The 25,436-nt window shown below is 53.6% G+C and overlaps 2 protein-coding genes across 24 annotated transcripts in view; one reads left to right on the forward strand and one right to left on the reverse strand.

Annotated features, from left to right (window-relative positions):
• Window positions 1–1,763: 1,763 nt before the first annotated feature.
• ZNF687 (zinc finger protein 687) lies at window positions 1,764–11,070 on the forward strand. Of its 4 annotated transcripts, none has more exons than XM_059079816.2 (9): window positions 1,764–2,063; window positions 5,446–7,571; window positions 7,721–7,899; window positions 8,323–8,499; window positions 8,594–8,756; window positions 8,902–9,234; window positions 9,363–9,475; window positions 9,667–9,808; window positions 9,953–11,070. In XM_059079816.2, exons 2-9 carry the CDS (start codon window positions 5,463–5,465, stop codon window positions 10,448–10,450), a joined length of 3,714 nt encoding a protein of 1,237 aa, XP_058935799.1. In that variant the 5' UTR covers window positions 1,764–2,063; window positions 5,446–5,462; the 3' UTR covers window positions 10,451–11,070. The 4 variants fall into 4 exon arrangements, with proteins under 4 accessions (XP_058935799.1, XP_058935809.1, XP_066891867.1 ...); XM_067035766.1 differs by lacking the exon at window positions 1,764–2,063 and adding an exon at window positions 3,176–3,246; XM_067035759.1 differs by lacking the exon at window positions 1,764–2,063 and adding an exon at window positions 3,523–3,581.
• Window positions 11,071–11,305: 235 nt separating this feature from the next.
• The window catches only part of PI4KB (phosphatidylinositol 4-kinase beta), a 28,921-nt gene continuing 14,790 nt past the window's right edge, over window positions 11,306–25,436 (reverse strand). For 14 of the 20 annotated variants that reach the window (XM_067035789.1, XM_067035814.1, XM_067035843.1 and 11 more), the window contains 9 exons: window positions 23,707–23,934; window positions 22,109–22,336; window positions 20,344–20,453; window positions 19,648–19,752; window positions 19,340–19,463; window positions 18,352–18,617; window positions 13,636–13,768; window positions 13,273–13,393; window positions 11,306–12,205 (listed from right to left, as the gene is read on the reverse strand). In XM_067035789.1, the coding sequence (XP_066891890.1) occupies window positions 12,024–12,205; window positions 13,273–13,393; window positions 13,636–13,768; window positions 18,352–18,617; window positions 19,340–19,463; window positions 19,648–19,752; window positions 20,344–20,453; window positions 22,109–22,336; window positions 23,707–23,934 (1,497 nt within the window). In that variant the 3' untranslated portion in view covers window positions 11,306–12,023. The remainder of the gene's footprint in view (window positions 12,206–13,272; window positions 13,394–13,635; window positions 13,769–18,351; window positions 18,618–19,339; window positions 19,464–19,647; window positions 19,753–20,343; window positions 20,454–22,108; window positions 22,337–23,706; window positions 23,935–25,436) is intronic. The other 6 variants (XM_067035855.1, XM_067035866.1, XM_067035851.1 and 3 more) reach the window with 1 other exon arrangement.

The following is a 25,436-nucleotide window of genomic DNA, read 5'->3' on the forward strand; positions in this document are numbered from 1 at the left end:
AGACGGTGCTCAAGAAGTATTAGTTGAACTAAAATATTTCTTAAATACAATTAGTGTATCTAATTGAAGAACAAACCTATCCCGAACCCTCCTGGCAAGGGAATACGTGAAAAAGTGTTTAGCTGTCTGCACTCTAAGAATTTCAACTCCACTGCCTTCGACCTTGGGCAAGTGACCTAACCGAACCTGTCTGTGCCAGTTTCCTGCTCAGTAATATGGAGCTAATAATAGCACTTCCCTCACAGGGTTTTGGTAACGATTAAATGAGTTACTATATCTAAATTCTCATAATAGGTCCCACACATAGTGCGTGTATATGAGTAGTAATTATGGCTCCATACAGGAAGACTCACAGAAGGAGATGAGAATGGAATGCCGGTTGGCTACATCCAGTATGCGATTCTAGTTAGTTGTTCAGAGGTGGACGAGGCGCCGTGAGCTGGAGCAATTGCAGGCAACCTTGAGAAGGACGGCGCCGGAAAGGGGGGCACTAATCCCATTTGCCCATCGCTTTACAAAGCACTTTTACATTCTAAACGCTTGAAATCCTCACAATCATGTCTGGTGGGCATTATGATCCCAATTTTATCCATGAAAAAACTGGTTCGGGGAGCTTGAACGACTTGCCCGATGTAACCATGTGATAAGTGGTGGAGGTTCTGATTCACACCTCAATACAGTCGCTATTACCCACGCAAACTCTCAGGGCGCGCCAGAGTGTCCGGGGTCCAGGGGTCCTGGACAGGGTAACAGAACCACCTTAATAACAACATCCAGGTTGTCAGCGGCTGTGTGCAAGGCAGGATGTGCAGGCTCGCAGGCCGGCTAGGGTGTGCGAGAGCTGGCACGCTGGACTTGCAGACGAATTCTGCAAGCGCTTGCGGATTAGAGAGTATCAAGGTAACTCAAATTTCCTAGCATCCCCTCCCCTTCCCCCTCCTCCAGGGGGCGGGGTAACAAAGCGCGGGAAAACCGGCCTCGACTCCACCCCCTACCCCGTGCTGTGGGCGGGGAAAGGAGACCTCTTAAATGGGTAATGGACACGGGGCGGGTTTCCCCCTCCCCCATCCCCGTGCTTAGGAAGCGTTCCACAATGCCGCTTTAAGACCCCTTTGGAAATGGCCCAGGCCACGCCAGCACACTAACGTCACCTCTCCTCTACTTCCGGTCTGCAAGCCCGTCCCAGGCTTCAGGTGCCTGTGCCTTCCACACTCCAAATCCCGCCCCCACTACAAGCCCTCCTGCAGAGGGAGGAGCAGTGGGTGACGCCATCGCCCAGGAGCTAGCCCGTGCGAGGACCCCATCCATTCAGATTATATGACGACTTAGACAGTGGGAAAACCGCGAGGAAATGGTCAACCAGATGACGTGATGCTTTCGGTGACGTCCTATTCTGTGACTTCTGCACGGCATGACTGACATTTGGGGTTTAGCTTGAGAAAACACCGCAAACGGATCAACACATCCGGGCTCCACTCGGAGCCAACGCGGTTCTCCTCAACCTGCCCAACAAATAGAAGCAGAGTTCTCTAAATTTGCATAAGTGAACTGCAGGCTTCAGGGATCGCGGCCAATAGGGAGTGAGAGGGCGGAGACGCACCTGGGATAGTCACCTCCTCCTGTAGGAAAGCAGGGGATCAGACTGGCTTCTTTTTAAACGACAGTGGCGGAGGCCAATCATTTTTGAGATGCACAGATGGGGCAGTGGGCCCCGGCGTAACCAATGTGAAGAAGCATCTCCAGAAGGACTAGGCTTCTTGCCCAATGAGGCTGGGAAGCCTGTGCGGAGCTGTTTCCGAGCGGCAGTACTTAAGACCAACCCAGTACGGAGCTGGGCGGGGCGTAGTACTGAACGACGGGGGTATTGACCAATGGCGAGTGCGAAAGCGGGCAGCCCAGACCTGGAACGCGAAGGGAGCTGAGGGAGGGGGAGGCTGAACGGGAGAGAAGCAGGAAGTAGCGGCGGTCGTGGGGAGGGCGGCGGCGGCGGCGGCGGCGGCAGCAGCAGCGACTGGAGCTTGGAAGAGACCGCCGGGTCTCGGCCCGCATTGGGAGCGGAACAAGTAAGTGTGCCTGGGGTAAATACCCGCCTTTGTCCCCGCCCCCTGGGGGGGCGGGTTAATACCCCCCGCCCCTCCCCCACTTGGTCAACTACCCCCCTCTCCGCGCCGCCCCCCGGGATGGCTTCTACCGGGGCCCCGACGTCGCCCTCATTCCTTGGGGCCCGTGGGCGAAACTCCTAGCCTATTGAAAGCACAGCCCTTAGCAGGGTAAACGTGGAGAGGGGGTAGGGGTCCCCAACTCCTGGCGCCCCCAGCCCGAGAGGCGTCCGAAGCGCGGCCCGGGGACTGGAAGCTGCGGGATGTCGCGACCTAAAATGGTGTCCGTGTCCGGGGGTGGGGGCAGGGGAACTGGGCCAGGCCGGAGTGGAGCCTGCACCCCGACTGGGCACGGGTCAGCGTCCGGGCCCGGACGGGACCCAGGCTCGTGCCCCAGGCCGCGGCGTGCCTTCCGATTCCTCCCCAGTCTCGAGAGAGCCTCGGGAGCCCTCGGGGGGAGGAGGCTACGCTGCGCAGGGAGGGAGGGGAGGAGGTCGGAGTTGGGACGGACCCCGGCTGGAGAGCTGCGAGTCTGGCAAAAACTGTCCCCTCCCCACTACTCTCTTTCCACGCCTCCCCTGCTCCGGTGTAGTCTTGGGCCGGGAGGTGCTGCGCGGCAGCTCCCCGAGGGCCTGGTCTGGCCAAGGCCCGTCCTTCCCTTAGTACGCTGGTGAGAGCTAGAAAAGCGCGGCGCGCCTCAGTTTACCCTCTGGCTTCTCACGTGTACACCCCGCCCCTTTTCCGCAACCCTGGACATGCTCCCCGCGCCGGTCCTCGGCAGATGGCAGGGACTTAATTCCGGCCGCTGCCCAGCTTGGCGGCAGCCTAATCACCCCCGGCCGCCGGCCCCTCGCCCTCCTCTGCGCAGCAGGCCCCGGGCCAGGGAAAGGGACGCGGAGCCCCCACCCGACCCAGGCCAGTTCACCCTCTTCCTGTTCAGCCCCTTCCTTTGGCTTTGGGGAAGAACAGAGGGAAGGAGGGGGGCTGGAGCCCAAGAGACAGGGCGCAGCAGCCGCAGAAAGGCCTGAGCCGTGGGGCGGGGAAGCCTCTTCGGCCTTGAGCTCCGCTGCTTGATCTACTGTCTGCTCCTGGCTCTCCGATGACCTCTAAGTCACTTGGACGCCAACGGGGGAGTTGCTTGGGGGAGGCAAGTTTGCAGATGTTTTCTCATAGTCCCCACTGATCTGGGCTCCACCAGCCCACTTTTCTGAGGGTTTGAGCGGAAGGTAGCTCTGGTCTCTCGGGGTCGGGAGGGAGCCGGCCAGGGGAGGGCCCTAGCGATCCAGCTGGGCAGAGGCAAGGGGCGGAGGGCTTTGTTTAAACCCAGATCCTGTAAATTAACTAGAGGGGGATGAGAGCAGCACTCCCCTTTCGTTCTTCCTCTAGTTGGTACCCTCTCCCTCCACCCCCATTTTGGTCCCAGCAATGCCAGCTGCCACCTGCTGGGACTATCTCCAGTTACAGTCTAAAGGCTGGAAAGAGGTGAGAGAATTGGCCCTGGGAAATGGCTTGCCTTGTGGGCAGGGAATGTGGAGGGAAAGAGAATCCTTCAGTTGCATTTTCCTAGGTATAGAAACACTTGTGGGGAGAAATGGGTAGGGAACACACCTGGGTCCCCCACAAGCTCTAGGCTGGCCTTCTTGTTGGTTTAGTGCCACATAAGTCCTGTGGGACCTTTTTTTTTTTGTACTGGGACAGATGGGGGTTGGGTGAGACTTCCTGGGCCACTGTTGCCAAGGGAAAATGAAAAGGGTGAGGAGTGTGAGTTGGGGATAAACTGGGGTGAGGAGCTCAGAACAGAAATGACAGGGGTGAGGGGCCTGGCTTTTCCCCATTGTGGCAGCTGTGCTGGATAAGCTCATACCCTGGAGTTTTAGCCCTGAGAGAGCAAGATGGGGAAGGAGGGAGGGAGGGAAGGAGGAGGGGTTGGCTTGGGAAGGGCCAGGCACTCTTGGGAAGGTAGGTGAGCGAGCAGCAGGTGTTTGTGACAGGAGAGGCCTAGGCTGGGGCCCTTGTGACCAGACTGCTGTTATGGTTTTCCTGTTTCTTCTCTTTGTCTCTTTCTGTTCCTGTGTCTTATTCTTTCCATCTTGGTCTCTTGGGTAACTTCCCTGAGCCCACTTCTCCCTGTTAACCAAGCTAGATCTCCAGGTGCCAGTAATGACCCCAAGTGGCCCAGACTTGAGCTTACATGAACCCTGACTCTTGTCTCTGACCCCAGCCCCAGATTTGCAGTGCTTATTCCCTCCCAGCTCCTTTTCGGCCTGGCATATCCTTATTGTCCTAGCTGTAATAATAAATCATACTCTGGGTTCTGGCTCTCACGTTTATGATTCATATCATGCTCAGAACAACCCTGTGATATATAGATTACTTGTCCCCTCTTTCAGACAGCAAAAGTAAGGCGGTGGAGTAACTTGCTTATACAGCAGGCCATTGATAAGGTTGGAACTAGAATCAATTCTTACATCTTGTCTAAAGTCACATGCCCCTTTGTACACATGGCCTTTCAGATCTCTGTGGACCCCCAGAAGATCCATGAAGAATATGAATGGATCCCATGCTGCCATGAATGAGCCCTTAAACCTAGAGCATCATGTACATCCTCCTCCTTAATAGTAGTATTGATTAATTGATTCTGTGCTGGGCACAGGAGGGGTTGAAGTGGTTTCAACTAAGATGCTCACTGAACTCCCCCCGTCTCTACTCCCTTATCTCTTACCTGTATTTTTTTTTAAGATTTTTTTATTATTTATTTATTTTTGGCTGCATCAGGTCTTAGTTGCAGCATGCAGGATCTTCACTGAGGCATGCAGTATCTTTCGTTGCGGTGTGTGGGCTTCTCTCTAGTTGTGGCACGCAGGCTCCAGGGCACATGGGCTCTGTAGTTGTGGTGCGCGGGTTCCAGAAAATGTGGGCTCTGCAGTTTGCAGCCTGCAGGCTCTCTAGTTGAAGCGTACAAGCTCAGCCCCCACGGCATGTGGGATCTTAGTTCCCTGACCAGGGATCAAACCCGTGTCCCCTGCGTTGGAAGGTGGATTCTTTACCACTGGACCACCAGGGAAGTCCCTTTTATCTGTATTTCTGAGAAGTCTCTTTTCCTTTGCTTTCTCCGGATTTTGGTGTCCTCCCTGGAATGTGCATACTACATTCCTTTCAATTTTAGGGTTTGGCAAAACAGGTGCCTCCACCAGCTCTCTAGGATTTGCACTATGGTGGAGGTGTACCCAAGTCAGAGTGTGCATGGGTTCTGAGAGCGGGTGAATTTGGAGACCTTGAGGGAGGAGGTCCAGCGTTCCTGCTTCCAGAGGTCTCAGTTTCTCTCTCTTTTTCCTGTTTTCCTCAGGTCTGGGACCTGTTGCCATGGGGGACATGAAGACCCCTGATTTTGATGACCTCCTTGCTGCCTTTGACATCCCCGACATTGATGCAAATGAAGCCATCCACTCTGGACCAGAAGAAAATGAGGGGCCAGGAGGCCCAGGGAAGCCAGAACCCAGTGTAGGAGGTGAATCTGGAGAAGCAACAGCAGCAGCTGCCGGGGATGGCCCTGATTTGCCCGCCCAGGCTTCTGACCATGGCCTGCCACCGCCGGATGTCTCAGCAGTCAGCGTCATTGTCAAGAACACTGTGTGTCCTGAGCAGTCGGAGTCCCTGGCTGGGAGTTCAGGAGGAGAAGGGGCCCGGGCTGGGGGAGTGACTAAGGAAGGGTCTATTGGACCTCGTCTGATGCAAAATGGTTTTGGGGGCCCTGAGCCATCCCTTCCAGGAACCCCGCACTCTCCAGCTCCTCCCAGTGGGGGTACCTGGAAAGAAAAATCCATGGAAGGCAAAGCTCCCCTGGACCTCTTTGCTCATTTTGGGCCTGAGCCAGGGGAGCACCCTGATCCCCTTCCTCCCTCTGCGCCCTCCCCACCTCGGGAAGGGGCCATGACCCCACCTCCTTTCTCCTCTCCCTTTGAGCTGGCTCGGGAGAATGGCCCAGCCCTGCTGCCCCCTGGTTCTCCCCCACTGCTGGGGGCCTTGAAGCAGGAAAGCTGCAGCCCTCTTCATCCCCAGAGCCTACCAGGCTCAGGCTCAGGCTCTAGCCCTGAGGCCACGGGCATCCCTGCCAGTGTCTCCCCTTCCCGGGTTGCAGGGGTGTCCTTCTTCAAGAAGTCTCCAGGGCACCAGAGCCCTCTTGCCTCCCCTAAAGTGCCCAGTTGTCAGCCCCTAAAGGAAGAAGAGGATGAGGGACCAGTGGACAAGTCTCCCCCAGGAAGTCCCCAGAGTCCCTCTAGTGGAGCCGAGGCTGCAGATGAGGACAGCAATGACTCCCCTGCCTCCTCCAGCTCCTCTAGGCCCCTCAAGGTACGGATTAAGACCATTAAAACATCCTGCGGGAATATCACAAGGACTGTAACCCGGGTCCCCTCAGACCCTGATCCCCCTGCCCCCTTGCCTGAAGGGGGCTTCCTGGCAGAGGCTAGCCTCCTGAAGCTGTCCCCCGCAACCCCGACCCCTGAGGGTCCAAAGGTGGTGAGTGTCCAGCTGGGTGATGGCACGAGGCTAAAGGGCACTGTGCTGCCCGTGGCCACCATCCAGAACGCAAGCACTGCCATGCTGATGGCAGCCAGTGTGGCCCGCAAAGCCGTGGTTCTGCCTGGAGGCACTGCCCCCAGCCCTAAGACAATGGCTAAGAATGTGCTGGGTCTGGTGCCCCAAGCGCTGCCCAAGGCTGAGGGGCGGGCAGGGCTGGGGGCCGGGGGGCAGAAGGTGAATGGTGCCTCGGTGGTGATGGTGCAGCCCTCTAAGCCGGCCACCGGGCCGGGGGCAGGGGGTGGCACGGTGATCTCACGGACCCAGTCTAGCCTGGTGGAGGCCTTCAACAAGATCCTCAACAGCAAGAACCTGCTGCCTGCCTACCGGCCAAACCTGAGTCCACCGGCTGAGGCCGGGCTGGCCCTGCCGCCCACGGGCTACCGCTGCCTCGAGTGTGGGGACGCCTTCTCGTTGGAGAAGAGCCTGGCGCGACACTATGACCGCCGGAGCATGCGCATCGAGGTCACGTGCAACCACTGCGCCCGCCGCCTAGTCTTCTTCAACAAGTGCAGCCTGCTGCTGCATGCCCGTGAGCACAAGGACAAGGGGCTCGTCATGCAGTGCTCACACCTGGTCATGAGGCCGGTGGCCCTGGACCAGATGGTGGGGCAGCCGGACATCACGCCCCTGTTGGCTGTCCCATCTGCCCTCGGACCTCCAGCCTTGCCTACCTTGGGCAAGGGTGACGGGGCCATCACCTCCTCCGCCGTTACTGCAGTTGCCGCTGAGGCCCCTGTGCTGCCACTCTCAGCCGAGCCGCCTGCCGCCCCTGCCACCTCTGCTTACACCTGCTTCCGCTGCCTGGAGTGCAAGGAGCAGTGCCGGGACAAGGCTGGCATGGCTGCCCACTTCCAGCAGCTCGGGCCCCCTGCCCCTGGCGCCACCAGCAATGTGAGTTACTTTTCCCAGCCCCTCCCTGGGACGGGGACAGCCAGATGCCACGGGGACAGGATCTAGGAAGGTGTGGGGGCTTGGTTAGGAGAAGGAATGGGGGACAGGCCACTCCTCACAGACTCACCTGGTTTCAACCCCCTCGACAGGTGTGCCCAACCTGCACCATGATGCTCCCCAATCGCTGCAGCTTCAGTGCCCACCAGCGCATGCATAAGAACCGACCTCCCCATGTCTGCCCTGAGTGCGGGGGCAACTTTCTGCAAGCCAATTTTCAGACCCACCTCCGGGAGGCCTGTCTGCATTTCTCTCGCCGCGTAGGATACAGGTGCCTCCCACCTCTCCTCCCAATAGTCCCTCAACAATATTCCTCCTGTACTTGGTGGTCTCGTGGCTCCTGGGACCAGCCTTTCGGATGGCCTCTCACTGTGGCGAGCCCCATCTCTCCTGTTGAATCACTCAACCCTGGTGTGTTAGCAAACGCAGCCAGAGCGCTCTCTGCCTTGCCTTCATTCCCCACGGAGAGGGAGCAAGTGGGGCCCCCTCCAGAGCATCAGCTCTGCCTCTCTGCCTCCGCAGGCCTCCCTTGGGGAACTGGGTGCTGCAGTTCCCTCCTTCCTCCACTTGCTCGTGTTCCACCGCTGATTAACTCCTTAAGAGTCCACCCAGTCCCCGAGAAATGAGTGTGGGGTTGGAGGTGGCCGTGGAGATGCCCCCAGCTCACCACGGCGCCTCCTACTTACTCCCCAAGGTGCCCCAGCTGTGCAGTGGTCTTTGGGGGTGTGAACTCCATCAAGTCCCACATCCAGACGTCACACTGCGAGGTTTTCCACAAGTGCCCCATCTGCCCCATGGCCTTCAAGTCTGCACCCAGCGCCCACGCCCACCTCTACACCCAGCATCCTAGCTTCCACACGCAGCAGGCCAAGTGAGACCTGGGGAGGGAGCGTGAGGAGGGGCGGGTGGAGGGGGCTGGGCCTCGATGGGGCAGGATGTCTGCACTGTCTTCTCCACCCGCCCAGGATGATCTACAAGTGCGCCATGTGTGACACGGTCTTCACTCACAAACCCCTCCTCTCCTCGCACTTCGACCAGCACTTGCTGCCCCAGCGTGTCAGCGTCTTTAAGTGCCCATCTTGTCCTCTGCTTTTTGCCCAAAAAAGGACTATGCTGGAACATCTCAAGGTACAGGAGTCGAGGGACGGAGGCGGGGTGCTCAGCTGTGTTGACTGGGGACCCCTCCGGAAGTGGGAGCAGGGGAGAAGCCGGGACTCTGGCAAAGCCAGGCCCTCCCCCACACCAGCCATCCCCCCTTGTCTCCCTCTCACAGAACACCCATCAGTCTGGGCGCTCAGGGGAGGAGACTCCTGGGAAAGGGGCCGGGGGTGCCCTTCTGACCCCCAAGACTGAGCCTGAGGAGCTGGCTGTGTCTCGGGGAGGAGCAGCTGCCCCTACTGAGGAATCTTCTTCATCCTCAGAAGAGGAAGAACTGCCCAGCTCCCCTGAGCCCCCTCGCCCAACCAAACGGCCCCGGCGAGAACTGGGGAGCAAAGGCGTCAAGGGCGGGGGTGGGGGCCCTGGAGGCTGGACCTGTGGCCTTTGTCACTCCTGGTTCCCTGAGCGTGACGAGTACGTGGGTCACATGAAGAAGGAGCATGGCAAGGTGAGTGGGTTGCCCCCGAGGAGCAAGATGGGCTGGGGGGGCAGCACTGGGATTGACCTGTGTGGCAGTGGGGCTGGGGTCCTGCATGGAGCCTGGCTCTGAGACCCCCCCAACCCCTGCTCTCCTAGTCAGTGAAAAAGTTTCCCTGTCGCCTGTGTGAGCGCTCCTTCTGCTCCGCCCCCAGCCTGAGGCGCCACGTCAGGGTCAATCACGAGGGCATCAAGCGAGTTTACCCATGCAGGTAACCCTTACCCCCTGACCCGCTTCTTTTCTGTCTGGCAGGGTGCCCCCAACCCTGGTTCCCCAAAATACCTTCCCGCCTGCCTCTTAGGTCTGAGTGGACTGACATTTGAGGCCTCCCTCTGCTCAAGCCACGAGCCTTGGTCTTTGGGCTGTGCCGCTGGAGCCCACCCCGCCCGCTCTCCCCTTTAGGTATTGCACAGAGGGAAAACGCACCTTCAGCAGCCGCCTGATCCTGGAGAAACACGTCCAGGTCCGGCACGGCTTGCCGCTCGGGGCCCAGTCCCCTGGCCGGGGGAGCGCCCTGGCTCGGGGCCCTGGTGCCAGAGCCCAGGTAGGTGGAGGCCCACCCTGCTGCATGAGGGCTGTGGGAGCGGGAGCCTGCGTGGTTGTAGCCAAGGCCTCAGGAAGCTGGGCAGGGGTGCCAGGGACGGTGGGGGGTGACAGGGAGGCCCAGTTGCTTCACTCTCTTCTCCAGGGGCCGGGACGGAAACGCCGACAGTCCTCTGACTCTTGCAGTGAGGAGCCTGACAGCACGACACCTCCAGCCAAGTCCCCCAGGGGCGGCCCTGGGGCGGGAGGCCACGGCCCCCTGCGCTACCGGAGCAGCAGCTCAGCGGAGCAGAGCCTCATGGTGGGGTTGAGGGTGGATGGCGGTGCCCAGCAGTGCCTCGACTGCGGCTTGTGCTTCGCCTCCCCTGGCTCCCTGAGCCGGCACCGTTTCATCAGCCACAAGAAGAAACGGGGTGTGGGGAGTGCCAGTGCCCTGGGCCTGGGGGATGGGGAGGAAGAAGCCCCCCCTCCTTCCAGGTCTGACCTAGAGGGGGGAGATTCACCCTTGCCAGCTTCTGGGGGCCCACTGACATGTAAGGTCTGTGGCAAGAGCTGCGACAGCCCTCTCAACCTCAAGACCCATTTCCGCACACACGGCATGGCGTTCATCAGGGCTCGGCAAGGGGGCAGTGGGGACAACTAGGGCCCAGGCCTGGACTCACTAGCCCCTTCCCTCTTCCTTGGGAGCCTGGTTCACTGCTGCTGCCTGGTCCCTGGGCTGGGGAGTTCCCCATTAGAATTCATGTTTTGTTCAATTCCTCTCCTGCTAACCCCCAGGGACAAGCTTTTGAGAATGGTAGTTATTTGAGGTTCCTGCCTTGGGTTTGGCCCTTGGGTCCTAGTAGAGTGGGTCCTCCATTCCTTCTTTCTGAGCCCAACACTAATTATTTTCTTGCTGCAGTTCCCCATGTGGGACAGGGGGTGGGAGGACGCGAAGGCCCAATGCTGGGGTGGTCAGGGGCACTCTCCTCAACCCCTGTGGGCCCATGGCAGCCCTGGCCTTGCCCTAGTGCCCCCCTCAGACTCCTTGGCACTCAAGCCCTCCACCCCTGCAGTGCCTTTCACTTATCTTTTTTTTTTTTCCCCAGACAGAAATCCGGGGTGGGGGGCGGGGGGGTTGTGGAGACGAGTCCTGTCAAGGGGGTCCCAGGGAGAGGAGGGGACAGGCTCTCAGGAATCCTTTATTCTTGTAGTAATAATAATACTAACAGTGGGGGAAATGGGAAGGAGAAAACCAGACCATTAAAACTGCTTGTGGTTTAATCCCCATTCAAGCTCCTCTTTTTATGTGACTTAGACAATGTGGACGTGTCTGGAATGGGGTGAGTGACAAAGCTGGGAAGGCCCTTCTTCAGGGAAGAGGTGGTATTGACCGGGACAGACAGGGAAAAAGCCATCTTCCTCCACCTCGTTCTGTGTGGTGCCTTTTGTATCCTGGACATTGAGGCATCTGTTCACTCCCTACCCCTGAAAAAAAAAAACTCAGAAATGACACAGGTGGCTAACTAAGGACTTTATTTCAAACAAAAATTAAAAATAAAAAATTGAGAGCTATTTCCCTGGGTGTGGGGAAGGGATAAGGGCAAGGAATTCCCCACGGCTAGGCCAATACCCTCAGACTGAAGGGGCTGTGATCATTCCCTTCCTCACTCCTGGGATGGGGAACCTCAGCAAGTGCAGGACCCTATGCCAAAGCCCACCTACCAAGGGGAACTCGGGCTAGGGGTCAGTCCCTGGGAGGTGACAGAGTCGGGCAGCAGCATGGCCAAAGGCCAACCACAGGATCAAGTCCTTAGTACCAAGAACCTACTCTTTTCTCCTTCCTGGGACCCAGGACACATTAAGAGGATGGCCTGAGGAAAGAACCTCTTGAACCCTAGTGAGGAGAAGAAAGGCCCCGGTGTCCCTCACATTTATCACTTGTGTTCTCTGGAGGGCAGTAAGCCCTGGAGTCTGTCAGGTGGTAATACTGACACAGCTGACGGGGGCGGGGGGGCGGCAGGAAAGCCCCAGCAAGTCGACCCCACGGCTGGTTCTCCCAACCCCCCTGGCAAGCTCTACAGTTACCACATGATCCTCTGTATTTCTTGCCTTCCATTTCCCTTGGTGGATGGCTGGGTGGGTGGGGCTTCCTGGTTTAGGGTTTCTCTGACAAGGGCCTTCCCAGGGAGGGTCCCCTGAATCCCCTATGGCTCCAGGGCCTGAGAAGGAGGATGTCACATGATGCCGTTGGTGAGGTACTGGAAACCATCGTAGAGTTTGGTGGTGATGGACCGCATGCTGCCATCCACCATCTGCTCCACCAGCAGCTGGAGCTGCTCCTCAGTCATGCTCATGTGGAACCTCTCCTTGAGGTTGCGGATGGTACTGGAGCCATGGAAGCAAGGAAGCTGAGAACCTGGGGGCAGCAGCAAGGGAACAGGGTCATGGATGGGAAGGAGGGAGCGGCAGTGGTAACAGCTGCCACAGCCAGTGCAGAGCCGGGCTATCTAAGGTGCCCCTTCCTTCCCACCTCAGAGAGATCCCTGACAGTGTGGATGCAGTGCTGCTTGGGCAGAGACAGGAGAATTGGCAGGAGGCCCTTCTTGAGCCCTTCTTTACCCCACAATCCTAAGCCCCTCTAGGTGAGGGCGCGACGGCAGAGGGCCAACACATCTCCCCCAGTAAGGGCGGAGGGAGCAGCCTTAGGACCCAGAGGGAAGGCTGGGAAGCGTCTAGGGAATGGGCCCTGAACTGGGCACTTATCTGGTTGCAGGCCTCTGCCTATGCTACATCTGACACTCACAGATGACCTGGGCCACCATCATCACGGGGCCAGATGGGGATGCTCCTGAGCCAACAGTGACAACCTGTGGGGTGGGGGCAGGGATGGGGAGGAGGAGACTGGCAGCTCAGACCGGGTGGACACCACAGCCTTGAGGAAACGGGGACGAGGGCCCAGGGATCCTGGACAAAAAGACTGTAGATGGCAAGGCCGTGAGGAAACAGCAGTGAAAGTAGATAAAGATGAGAAAGGAACCCGTCTTGGCTCAGAGCAGAAGGGGTGAGTATCGGGACAGGGAAGGGGTCTGAGGAGAGGGCAATCAGAGGTCAAAGGCCAATAAATGAAAACACCTGAGATGGTGAAGAGCCCAGCAATGGAAGTTAAACAAGGGGTGGGGAGATGAGAAGGGACCAGGAGGCTGGAGATGGGACTGTTCTTTCCCTGAATGCACCTAGGAGGTAGTTTCTGCTGCCTCGCCCTCCCACCCCCAGGACTAGCTCTGTCAGGAATCAGGAATGTGCTGAAGGAGAAACAGGGCACCGGATCAGAGCTGGAAACCCTCTGGGAGGCCCCACCCCCAATCTTGAGGTGTAATCAACTTTCTGGAGGTTCCATGCCCCAGGGCCCCAACGTAAGTGGGAATCCCGGGGCACTATGGGTACCTCCCTATAGCCAAACGCCTGGCTTCTCCCCAGCCCCACCTTGCTGCATGATCTCCACGATCTGCACCACCTTATCCATGTGTTTCCGAGCAGCAATCAGCCCCTGCAGCATCAGCATCTTGTAGTAGTTGAACATGTCGCCATCCAGGCCGCCCATCACCTGGGAGAAGAGGAGAGAGCTGTGTGCGCAAAGGGGCTCAGTGTCAGAACTACCTCCCTTGGGCAAACGTGCCAAACTCCGTTACTTCCCCAACTCTTATCAGGCAGGAAGCCTCCAAGGACATCCAACCTCACCCTGACTTCTTGCCATTTCTGTTGTTTGTCCCCATTTGGGGGAAGCCCATCAGCTCCCCATCCCACGACAGAAAGAACACAGTGAGGCACCTCTCCTTCTTGACTCACGTCTACAAACTCTGTGGTCAGCTTAAAGGCTGATGTCTCAAAGCCCAGGTTTCGGGGTGAGCTGGACAGGATGAAGCCAAAGTCGATGTGGATGATGTGGCCTTCTGCGTCCAACAGGATATTCCCATTGTGTCTGAGGAGGGGGCAGAGGAGAGGAAGAGGCAGTAGTAAGTCCCATTACTGAGGTGGGAGCTTCAAGCTGCAACACACCGGCCACATGACACCAGGCAAGGGCCCTGCCACGTTTCCTTTTGCCTGTAACTCTGGGTCCAACCTCCTAGAACCCAAAGCTAGCAGTGAGAAGAAAGGAAATCAGAAAAGTAAACTGCTAACAAAGCCTGTGGGGTCTCACTTGCTATCATTAACAGCTTAATAAAATAGGTTAAGATTATCCAGATTTCCCAGTAATTGTGTTTCTAAGCACCCAAGCCAATCCCAATCTAGCAGAGAACTGGGAAGCTAGGAAAGAAGGCCTCTGCCCTCCAACCAGCTGTTACAGAGGCCAAGCACTTCGCTTAGGGGGAGGCCTCCAGTCACAACCTAATTACCTGTGTTCTGTTTGTAATTCCTATCGGCCCATTGCAGATCAGAAGCCCCACCCCACCGGAAGGGAGCTGAGATCCCGAGCTGAGTGGAGTTTAAATGTGAAATAGTTTGGGGCTTTGAGGAGTCAGTTTTAAATATCTGGTAAAACCACTTATGTAAAAAAATTCTCAGGAGGCAATTCCTACAGGCTAGCTGCTGGAAGAACAGTTAAAGGGAGATAAATCCTGGGTCTCTGTGATTCCCACATGAATGGCCAGTCAAAAGAGGAACAATTAGCATGCAAAGCGTGTGAGGCCTGGCCCATAACGGACCTCCTCAGTGTCAACAGAGGCTTTGTTAGGCTAAGAGCTGTCTTCGGCCACCTTCTCTGGGGTTGGTCTGACTGGCCAAAAGACAGGGGACAGAGGGAGAAGCCAGTCCCACCCGAGTCCTTCCCCCTCTGGGAAAGCATGACAAATTTAGCAACACATACAATCTTGAAACCTAGAAAGTTTTAGATGTCCTAGTCCAGCCTCTCATTTTACAGGTGAGAGGTGAGGAAACAGAGGCCCTGAGAGGAAAACTGACTGACTTGTCCAAGGTCCCAGGCCAGTGAGAGGCAGTTTCTCTCTCTCCTTAAGTGCTGGAGTTAGCTCCAAACGCAAGTCTACGGGGGACTCATTCTGAAGCAGTTAAGGAGACCTTCAACTGCTTCCAGCTTGGGGCCCCCTTCACTGCTGCCACTTCTCTCCAGTGGATGAGTCCATTCAAGACTTGACTACATCTGCTCTTTTTTGAGTTACGAAAGATTTACCAGCTGCCTGTCCCCCTCGCTCCCTTTTAAAGGATGGACTCCCATCTTCCAAATATATTAGTCTCCTAAGGAAAAGCCCAGAGGCCTGACTAGCACCTGCTTCCCTGCCTCCACTTACTCAACCCAGGGGTTCAGGCTCCAGGCTCTCTGGGCCCTGGGTTCCAAATGCTGACTCTTTAGGGACAGTCTAAAGCTTGCAACCAGATTCCTTATAAATAAGGACATTTCCCTCAGTCCTCAAATGCAAAGCCTCTGCTGGCTTTATCTGTAAGGCTGGCAGGGTGGAAGGAGCACAGGTTCTGAAAGTTCCCTGACCCTTATTTCCCTCCTGAGGAAACACCTGTCTGACAGCATTTTCATCTGGTTTCAATATAAGAATGTCAGGTCAAACAGGCCCGTGAAAAGATACTCAACATTGCTAATTATTAGAGAAATGCAAATCAAAACCAAAATGAGGTAACACCTCATACCAGTCAGAATGGCCATCATCAAAAAGTCTATAAATAATAAATGCTGGAGAGGGTGTGGAGAAAAGGGAATGTAAACTGGTGGAGCCACTACGGAAAACAGTATGGAGGTTCCTTAAAAAACTAAAATTAGGACTTCCCTGGTGGCACAGTGGTTAAGAATCCGCCTGCCAAAGCAGGGGACACAGGTTTGATCCCTGGTCCAGGAAGATCCCACATGCCGTGGAGCAACTAAGCCCGTGCGCCACAACTACTGACCCTGCATGCCACAAATACTGAGCCTGTGTGCCACAACTACTGAAGTCTGCACACCCTAGAGCCCGTGTTCCACAACAGAGAAGCCACCACAATGAGAAGCATGTGCACTGCAGTGACGAGTAGCCCCTGCTCACCACAACTAGAGAAAGCCTGTGTGCAGCAAAGAAGACCCAACACAGCCAAAAATAAGTAAATAAAAAATAAAATAAAATAAAACTATTTAAAAAAACCCCTAAAATTAGAGTTATCATATGATCCAGCAATCCCCCTCCTGGGCTGTATCCGGAAAAGACAAAAACCCTAATTAGAAAAGATACATGCACTGGACTTCCCTGGTTGTGCAGTGGTTGAGAATCTGCCTGCCAATGCAGGGGACATGGGTTCAAGCCCTGATCCGGGAAGATCCCACATGCCGTGGAGCAACTAAGCCCGTGCGCCACAACTACTGAGCCTGAGCTCTAGAGGTGGTGAGTCACAACTACTGAAGCTCGCATGCCTAGACCCCATACTCCACAATGAGAGAAGCCACTGCAATGAGAAGCCCGCGCACCGCAACGAAGAGTAGCCCCCACTCACCGCAACTAGAGAAAGCCCACACTCAGCAGCGAAGGCCCAACACAGCCAAAAATAAATAAATAATTTTTTTTTTAAAAAAAGAAAAGATACATGCACCTCAATATTCACTGCAGCATTATTTACAATAGCCAAGACAAGGAAGCAACCTAAATGTCCATCAACAGATCAATGGATAAGTAAGATGTGGTGTGTATGTGTGCATGTATGTGCGTGCGTGCGCACGTGTGCACGCACACACACACAGAGAAGAATATTACTCAGCCACAAAAAAGAATGAAATAATGCCATTTGCAGCAACAGGGATGGACCTAGAGATCATCATACTAAATGAAGTAAGTCAGAAAGACAAATATTATGTGGTATCACTTCTATGTGGAATCTAAAAAACTAATACAAATGAACTTATTCACAAAACAGAAACAGACTCACAGACACAGAAAACAAATTTATGATTACCAAAGGGGAAGGGGATGATAAATTAGGAGTATGGGATTAACAGATATACACTACCATACATAAAATAAACAGGGGCTTCCCTGGTGGTGCAGTGGTTAAGAATCCCCCTGCCAATGCAGGGGATATGTGTTCGAGCCCTGGTCTGGGAAGATCCCACATGCCACGGAAGCAACTAAGCCCGTGTGCCACAACTACTGAGCCTGCGCTCTAGAGCCTGCCTGCCACAACTACTGAAGCCCACGCACCTAGAGCCCGTGCTCTGCAACAAGAGAAGCCACCACATTGAGAAGCCCACACACTGCAATGAAGAGTAGCCCCTGCGCACTGAAACTAAAAGAAAGCCCGCATGCAGCAATGAGGACCCAATGCAACTAAATGATAAAATAAATAAATTAATTTTAAAAAATAATAATAAAATAAACAACAAGGATTTACTGTATAGCACAGGGAAGTGTAGTCAATATCTCGTATAAACCTATAATGGAAAAGAATCTGAAAAAGAATGTGTGTGTGTGTGTGTGTGTGTGTGTGTGTGTGTGTGTGTACCTGAATCATTTTGTTATACACCTGAAACTAACACTATATTGCAAATCAACTATACTTCAATTAAAAAAAAAAGAATGTTAGGCCATCACAGGCACTTAACAGATGCTAGATTTCTGATAAGCGGCTCTGTTTAGCTGATCTTAATGTGCTGCCGTGTCACTGGAAGCACAGGCCACTGAATTAGTGCTTTCCCAGGACAGCTGCCCTATGCCCTCGGAGAGGCACAACTCACAGGAGCATTCTAGGTATTGACCCTGAGTCACTGTCTGGAGACAGTCTTAAAAAACAGAGCCTCAAGGGTGTAATTATCTTTGTAAGGTATGTTGTTCATCTATATGCAAAGTTGAGCTTCATAAACGTCTCATGATATCGAGAGAAATGACAGCTCTGGGCAAAACAACAGATACTTAAGAGTTTGGGAAATCATATGTTGCAACAAGGAGGAACGTTTAGGGCTGGAAGTTTCAACTCTGTGTCCACCATGTCTCTCACATCCATCTGCTCCTTTCTGCTGTCAGTCACCACCACTGCCCTCAGGTCAGGCCTCACTACCTCTAGCTTCACTGCAAAGGCCCACTTACATCCAACCTCACCCACAGTGCCAAGGGGCACATTCACTCAACACAGACTGGATCATGGCATTCCCTCTGCCTGCAGAATAAAACTCATCATCCTCATAATGAAGGCCCCACTAATCCGGCCTCAACTTATCTGACGTCACTGCTACTACTGTGCCATGCACTGTGGCCCAAGCTTTAATCACCTCGAGCGGTTTCCTCTGCCTGGGACATCCTTCCCCCACAGCTTTCTCTGTCCTCATTCTCATTCGTCCTTCAAGACCCTGCTTGCTCAAACCCTTGCTCCTCCCATAAATCCTTCACTTCTTTGGCCCTTACCCTGGTATTTATCAGTCTGCCTCCTAGCCTTAATGGCACATGAACGTGTCTGTCTCTGCTTAAAATATGTTGTTTGTTTCATCTTTACATTTTGGCAATGGAAGGTTGTGATGAATAAATGAAGGGACAGAGGGAACCCTGAAGAAAAGGTTAGGACAAGGGACAGGAATTCACCTACCTGTCCTTGACTTGCAGCAGGTAGCAGACCAAGCAGTAGCCAGCACAACTCTGCACAAAATTGCGCTGGGCACTGAGGAATGCCTCAGTAGTGTAACTGCCGTGCTCCTGCAGGAAGTAATCGAGCAAGGAGAGCTGTGACTGTTTCTTCACCTGGTGGATAGACACAGCATTGACCACTGGTTCAATCATGCCACTGTCAGCCGAAATCACAAGAATCTTGTATGGCTTGATCCACAGGGGTACTCGCTCCTGTTCCCAAATGGACTGTGAGGAAACACAGAGGCACTGTGACTCTCTCTAAATGGGGGGAGGAGGCTAAAATCCCCTCTGTCCCCAACCTTGGACAGTTCCCATCTTTAGTGGCCTTGAATTCTAGGCCACCAAGTGAGTAAAACCCCCTGATCCCACTGAGAACCAGGAAGTTTTGAAGGAAGTCCAGGGTCTGACAAGACACAGGGTGGCATGTGGGAAAAGGTATCTCATAGAGAGATATCCAAATAAGGGAGGGAGAAGAGGAAACCTCGCTGTCACCTCCCAAGCTGGGTGAGTGGGAGCTATTAACCCAAGTTGAAAGAACAGGGAAAAAGACCAAAAAGGATTTAGGGTCAGCGAAAGTTTCTCCAGAAAATGAAAACATTTATATAAAGAACTGATTAAACAGGTGAAGTTGCTTGTAGGCAACTAACCTGGGGGTCAGGGATTGACATCTCAGCCCACTGCAACCCACTTGCTGCAAATCAGTTGGGAGCTCCGATCAGTGATCAGAACAGGTGCCAGTCACAAAAGGGCCACAAGAGGTCGCTGTGGAGCTGCTCCCGGGGCTGTACTTCCTGGTAGGAGCACCAGCTTAGTTTAACGTAAATCCAACTTAGACCTGGGCAGGAAGATGGTCCCCAGCAGAGCTCCCTGCAGAAGGACCTGTGTGATCACCTCAGGTGGGCTGCAGATGGGCTGAGTTTCTCTTCTTTCTCCCTCCCTTCTCTTACCTGCAGTTGCTTCAACACCTGGAAGGCCAGCAGCTCCTGCCGAAGGTCATCCCCACACTTGACAATGACTGACAGGAGCCGCCAATTGGGGAGATGACCATAGGGGGAGCCCTCTCTAATGCGCCTGTGAAGAGAAGCAAAAAGGTGTCAAAGGGTGATGCCAGGTTGAGGACATAGTAGGCTTCTATCAAAAATCCAAATCAAACTCCTCACGAGGTAAGGACTCAGACCGCCTGGGGGCCTGATGGATTTTGCGGGCGGGTGGTGGGCTGAGAGACAGTATGGATGGTGGACCCCACCCAACTCACCGCACTTTCTCCTGCCAGGGCTCTTTGAGAGCAACTGCAGAAGGGTCTTCTGGGTCTCGTTTGAAGGCTGTGGGGGTGTGAGCCAGCTGCTCCGAAAGGCGCCGTCTAGCAGGAAGAAACTATATCATTTGCTTGGAGGAGTTACCCCAGATCCTCATGTCCCTGTCTATGTCAGCATTTCCTGCACTGTTTCCTCGATTCTGGGCACACAGAGATAGAAACCTGGGCTGAGAGAGACTCATGGAAGGAAACACACCACTGATATCTTTTTGCTAACCTGGTGGTTTGTAATCATGTTCAATGAAGATCACCAGGCCCTGCCCATTCTCCTACCAAGATTCTGCATTCAGAACAGGTGCAGCTCCCGCATCTTCATTTCCAACAAGATCTCCTCCCTCTCCCTGGATTCTGACACGTGTGTCCTCAGACCCACTGTGGGAAACGCTGTTGTAATTCCTTCCTCTGGTGCTTTCATTCCTTTGGAGTCCTTTTAAAATTTAACTTCTCTCTGTATGTAGTAGCCCAGTAATTTCTCAACCCACACCTTCAATGCCTCAAGTTTGGTGGCCTCAGGACAGGACAGAGTAAGGAGAGAGAAGAGGGAAAGATACAGGCTGACAGAGAGGAAGGGGACAAAGAGAAAGGCAGTGCCTAAGAGAGGGATGAAAAATGACAGGCAACATGGTCTGGCCATACCGGATGTCGCCTGCTGCAATGAACACAGGCTCCTTGCTCTCCTGGCTGGTGATGCTGTCCACGGAGAACTGGGAGATGTTGTCACAGCTGTTGGTGTGCACTTCAGGGAGCTGGGGAGAGCAGGGGACTGCAGGTCAGAAGCGCTAAGCACAGGGGTTGCCTCTTTCACCTCCTCCTCAGATCACCCTGCCTGCTGCCATCTCCATGACATGATCAGCTCTCCCTTCCAAACCCGGCTCCAAAAAGACTCCCCTGGTTACGCACCATCCTGACCACTTGGACCCCAAACTGCCTAGGCCACCCACACACAGATCCTCTAGGAGTGTTTTTCAATGTGTCAACTACCTGCATCAGAATCACCTGGAATGCTGCTAAAACGTAGATCCCAAACCCCACCATCAATCTGAATTAGAATTACTGAGAATGGGATCTGGAAGTCTGAATTTCTAACAAGTTCTCCAGAAGACTTCTAACACACTCAAGTTTGCAAACCACTGCCATGACCATCACAAAAAGCTGAACTTTCAGCCTTATATTGAGAGCTCCCAAGGCCAGGGATGCATTCTCCCTTAGGGTCCAGAAAAGACCCTCTCCAGGCTAGGTTCCTCTGAGCAATTTTTTCAACCTAAGTCATTCAGTCTTATCTCCCCATCTCTCTCTAACTATAAAATATTCTACCAGACCCCAAGGTCCATATCAAGTCCCTCCTTTACTCCTTCCTTTGTACAAGTGCATTTCTCCTTAACCCCATTGATCACTTACTGCAAATTGCCTTGTTGTGTATCTTATACATAGATTTTTTTTCTTAAATGTCTGCATCCAGTCTCCCCATTTGGACTGTAAGCTCAAGTACAGAGAGTCTGCCTTTTCACAAAGTGAAATCTGGTTGTGCTACAGCTCTAATAAAATCCTGCTCTGGATCCCTACAACCCCAGAACAAAATCCAAGTTTCTTTCCACAGCTTACAGGCTCCTTCTTACAATCTGGCCCATGACGGCCTCTCCAGCCTCATTCTTCACCACCTCCTCATCTCACGACCACACATCACAGCCACACAAAATTTCTTTCTATTCTTAAAATGGGCCAAGCTCTCTCATGCCTTCCAGTCTTTGCACTTGCTGTCTCCTCTGCCTGGAATACTCTGTACAGCTAATTCCTACCTACCTTCAGGCCTCAGCTGAGATATTATTTCCTCCAGGAAATATTTTGGGGTGTGTCCAACCCCAAGTCTGGAATAAGTACTATCTCCACCCTCAAGGGCTCCCATGACACCCCATCTTCTCCAGCACAACCTGGATCACACCACGCTACATCTACCTGCTGACTGGCCTCATTCTCTCTCCTATTAGGTCATAAGCCCCTTGCAGGGAGGGGCCAAGCCTTGTTTACTAGCACACAGCACTCAGGGCTGGCACAAAGGCCCTCCATAAACATTCCTTGAATGAATGAACGTATGACTGATTCTTCTCTGTGTTCCTAAGACAACTTTATATCGCAGGTGTTCAATATATATTTTGACTAAATTTTTCACTCCCCTGGGCTTAGAAGTTCCTTCTTACAGTAAGCCTGAATTCTTCTTGCAGGAAAACGAGCTCCACCTGAATCTGTTCCAGACCAGAGCTGTTCAGAGCTGTCCCCTCTCACACCTGTCACTACCTACGGCACTCATTTGGGTACTTGCTTCAGCCTGCCTCAGGGTGTGGTGTGTTGTCTCAAATACATTGAAAGTTCCAGAATAGGTGCTGTGCCCTTGGAGCTCCCTCACCTCCACCTGCAGCTCGCCTATGTCATCCACCGACCAGGCCTCATCATCGTTGTCATAGTTGGGCACAGTGCTGAAGCTGCCTGCCCGCTGCTCATGGGTGATGCCGCATTCGGGCAGGTTCTCTACAGACCGGGTGCTACGAATTCGGTTCTCCGGGATCCGGGCGGGGACGTTGGTGGTATCGAAGTTTTCACATTCGAGGACTTCCACATAGATCAGGTAGGGAGCCTGCGGGTAAGTGAGAACAGTATTTGTAACTTACCTCCACCACTGTTCCCCGCAAACCTCAACTCTGCTAACACGGTTCTTCCTGCTGCCCACTCCTGCTCCAACCTGAATCCATCAGTCCCCTGACACCAGGAATGCCATATTTAGGGCAGGAACTTATCCTATGGGTGCTGCTACTTTGTGAGCTCCAATTCTTAGCGTCTTTCAGTTCTCTCCTTAATTAAAAACATACCTGACGTGTTTCCCTCTTCAGCCATGGCTGAAATACTGTAAAATACTAGATTTTTCCCCTGAAGTAATGCTTCTTAAATGTTGGTTTGCATGAGAACCACCTGGGGTGCATGTTGAAAACTGACTTACTTGGGGCCCAACCCAAATCTAGTAACTCAGTCTGGGGCTGGAGCCCAGGAATCTGCATTTTTTAAAAGGCATCCACCTTCCCCAGGTGGTTCTACTACAAGAGGTGTCCCCCAAACTGAACAGGACACAGTCTTGTAAAGCAGTGGTCCACACACTATTCTGCTTATGTACTTCCTAGAAGTATTTTGAAAAATCATGTATCCCCTCAGTTTTAAGTTGACAGCTAAAGCTTTTCATGGGAAGTTAGTTGCCAAAGTATATACTTTCTGATATCATGTAAATACTGATATTTTAAAATAAAACTGTTACATCACTGTCTTAAAAAAAAAGAATTTGGCTGAGAGAGTACACAGGTCTTTAAAATGTTTCAGCTGAGCTTCAAAATGTATAGATGAGGCACCCGGGCAAAACCATTCCAAACCATCAATTATCACCCATTCAGAGAGGCCTGAATGCCTCTGTGGGCTTGTCCTAAAAACAGACAAAAAGACTGGGTAAAAGTTGGGCATCGTTCCAAGCAGGATTCTAATTTTCAATACGTCTTCTGCAAAAAAAATCTGAACCATTAGTGCTCATTTCAACCAGCAGACTAATTTAGCTAATTCTCTCCTTCTCCCTACCCACTGTGATCAGAAAAGGTCTTAGAAACAAAGATTTCTCTACTCTCACTGTTGCTGTACCTGGAAAGCCTAAGAGTTATAGAAAGGCTGGAGAAGAGCCACCAAAAGGACTGTAAGGAGGGGAGGAGAGCGGCTCTCTCCTGAGACATGGCAAGAGGCAAGCTGAAAAGATCAGGCCCTTTGATCCAGAAAAACAAGGCCCAAGAAGGGGGACAGGAGGGCCCTTGGAATCACAACAGTACTCAGGTGAAGTCAAGGCTGACATGTGCACGTGAGCTATGGAGGGAGTCTAGGATGCTGGGGGGGCACCCCTGGGCACATACACACACCCTGGACAACAACAGGAGTAGAGTCAGATGAGGGGTATGGTTTGGGCCAGAGCCCACCTACCTTGTCCTTAGAGTTGAGGACAACAGCTTGGGTGTGGGGCACGCGGACCACGTGGTGGTCAAAGCCAGCAGTGGGCAGCCAGACTCGGGCAGGGAGCTTATGGTTGAGCAGGGAGAGCTCTGAGATCAGCCGCTGTGTTTTCTGTTCCTTGGTGGGGAGTGTGGCCAGCCGCTTGCCAATCGCCATCAGGGACTTGATGAATTCTCGTTCAGGAGCCAGTCTGACAGGCTACAGGGGGTTGGGGTGAAGTAAAAGATGGTGAAGAAACCATAGAAAAAAGTGGCTCAGTCACTCCTGGCCATGCAGGGCAGGAGTCTCAGTGTCTCTAGAACTCCAGGGAAGGAGCTACCTTTAGGCCCTCGTAGGAGATCCCACCCACCCCTGTCAACTTGAACTGGGAACAGGTGGAAAAGCCAGCACAGTCCTTCTCCACAGGCTATTTCTTGAGGGTAAGGGCGGGGGGGGGGTGGGGGGAATGTGTGAATCCAGGTGCACCCCTCTTCTCTTGGACTTGAGTTTCTGAGGAACTGTCCCAAGGCTTCAAGATGGGTGGAGGGATGACATCCAGAGAGGTTAGCCAGGGACCCAGAGAGAAATGCTTACACCTGAAGTGCTTCACCCATCTCACGAACGAGGCTGTCCCTCTCCCCACCTGGAGGCCTGGGCTGGGTCTCCGCCAGGGCCCACAAGGCTAAGGAGGGGAACGGCGAGTCAGTATCTCCCCTTTCAAAGGAGGACTCAATCCTTAAGTGACTTTTGTTGCTTTCCACGGTATCCCCCCACCCCCACAATCTCTCAGAAAGGGTCAATGCACATGCAGGGGATGAGGGAAGGATGAGCTGACTTTGCACTAATGAGTGAACAATCAATGGGGAAAGAAAAAGCAGATGGAAGGAGGTAGGGGTGGGCAGGTGGGTGGAGAAAACAACAGCTCCTTTCAGCCCCTGATGATGGCCCTGAAGACCCGTCTTTTTCAGTGAATCCTCCTTGGATCCTCTTCCCCTACCTCTCAGGGACTAGGCTCCCCATATTAGCTCCCTCTTGTGAGCTTGGCTGCTCACGTTGGGCACTTCATTCTCAGAAAGGGCAAAGTCAGTCTGGGGAGTAAGGCGGGGGTGGGGAAAAAGATGGACTCAGCTAGACAGGAAGAAGGGCTCTTTTCCCAGCCTAAGTCCTTCTACCGTAAGGGGCATTTTATCAGGATAGCCGCCACCCGGTTCCATCTCTCCTCGCCTAGATAAGAACAGTATCTCTTCCTCTTATAGAAACAGTAGTATTTCACTCACCAGCCTTCTCTCCCTGTGTGTCCTGCTTAGTTTCCTAAGTGAGAATTTCTACCCTCACTCCCTCACACTGCAAAAAAGAACTTCTTTTGAAAGCTGGTACCATGCCCACCTCTGCATGTGCACAGAGCCAGGGTTCAAAGGGACAGCTCATCTCTCAGCCTCTACCCCACAGGGGGCTGGCTGAGGTCCCCATACAATAATGAAAAACAGGGTGTCTGAATCAGTCAGGAATGCTTTGGAAGGCAGGGTTGAACAGAGATAAAGACAGGAAGACAGTAGAACTAGACCTCTGTGGTCCCTGGAAATATCCCAGGGGCTTAATAGAGAAAGAGAAAGAAAGGAAAAGGAAATTTGGAGACTCACTCCTTTGTTCATCCTTATCTCCTAATCCATCCACTCAGGTGGCAAATGGTCACGGTCCCAAGGACCCTCCACCCCAAACAA

Source organism: Kogia breviceps, chromosome 1 (genome assembly GCF_026419965.1).
Source record: "Kogia breviceps isolate mKogBre1 chromosome 1, mKogBre1 haplotype 1, whole genome shotgun sequence".
Classification (NCBI taxonomy): domain Eukaryota; kingdom Metazoa; phylum Chordata; class Mammalia; order Artiodactyla; family Physeteridae; genus Kogia; species Kogia breviceps.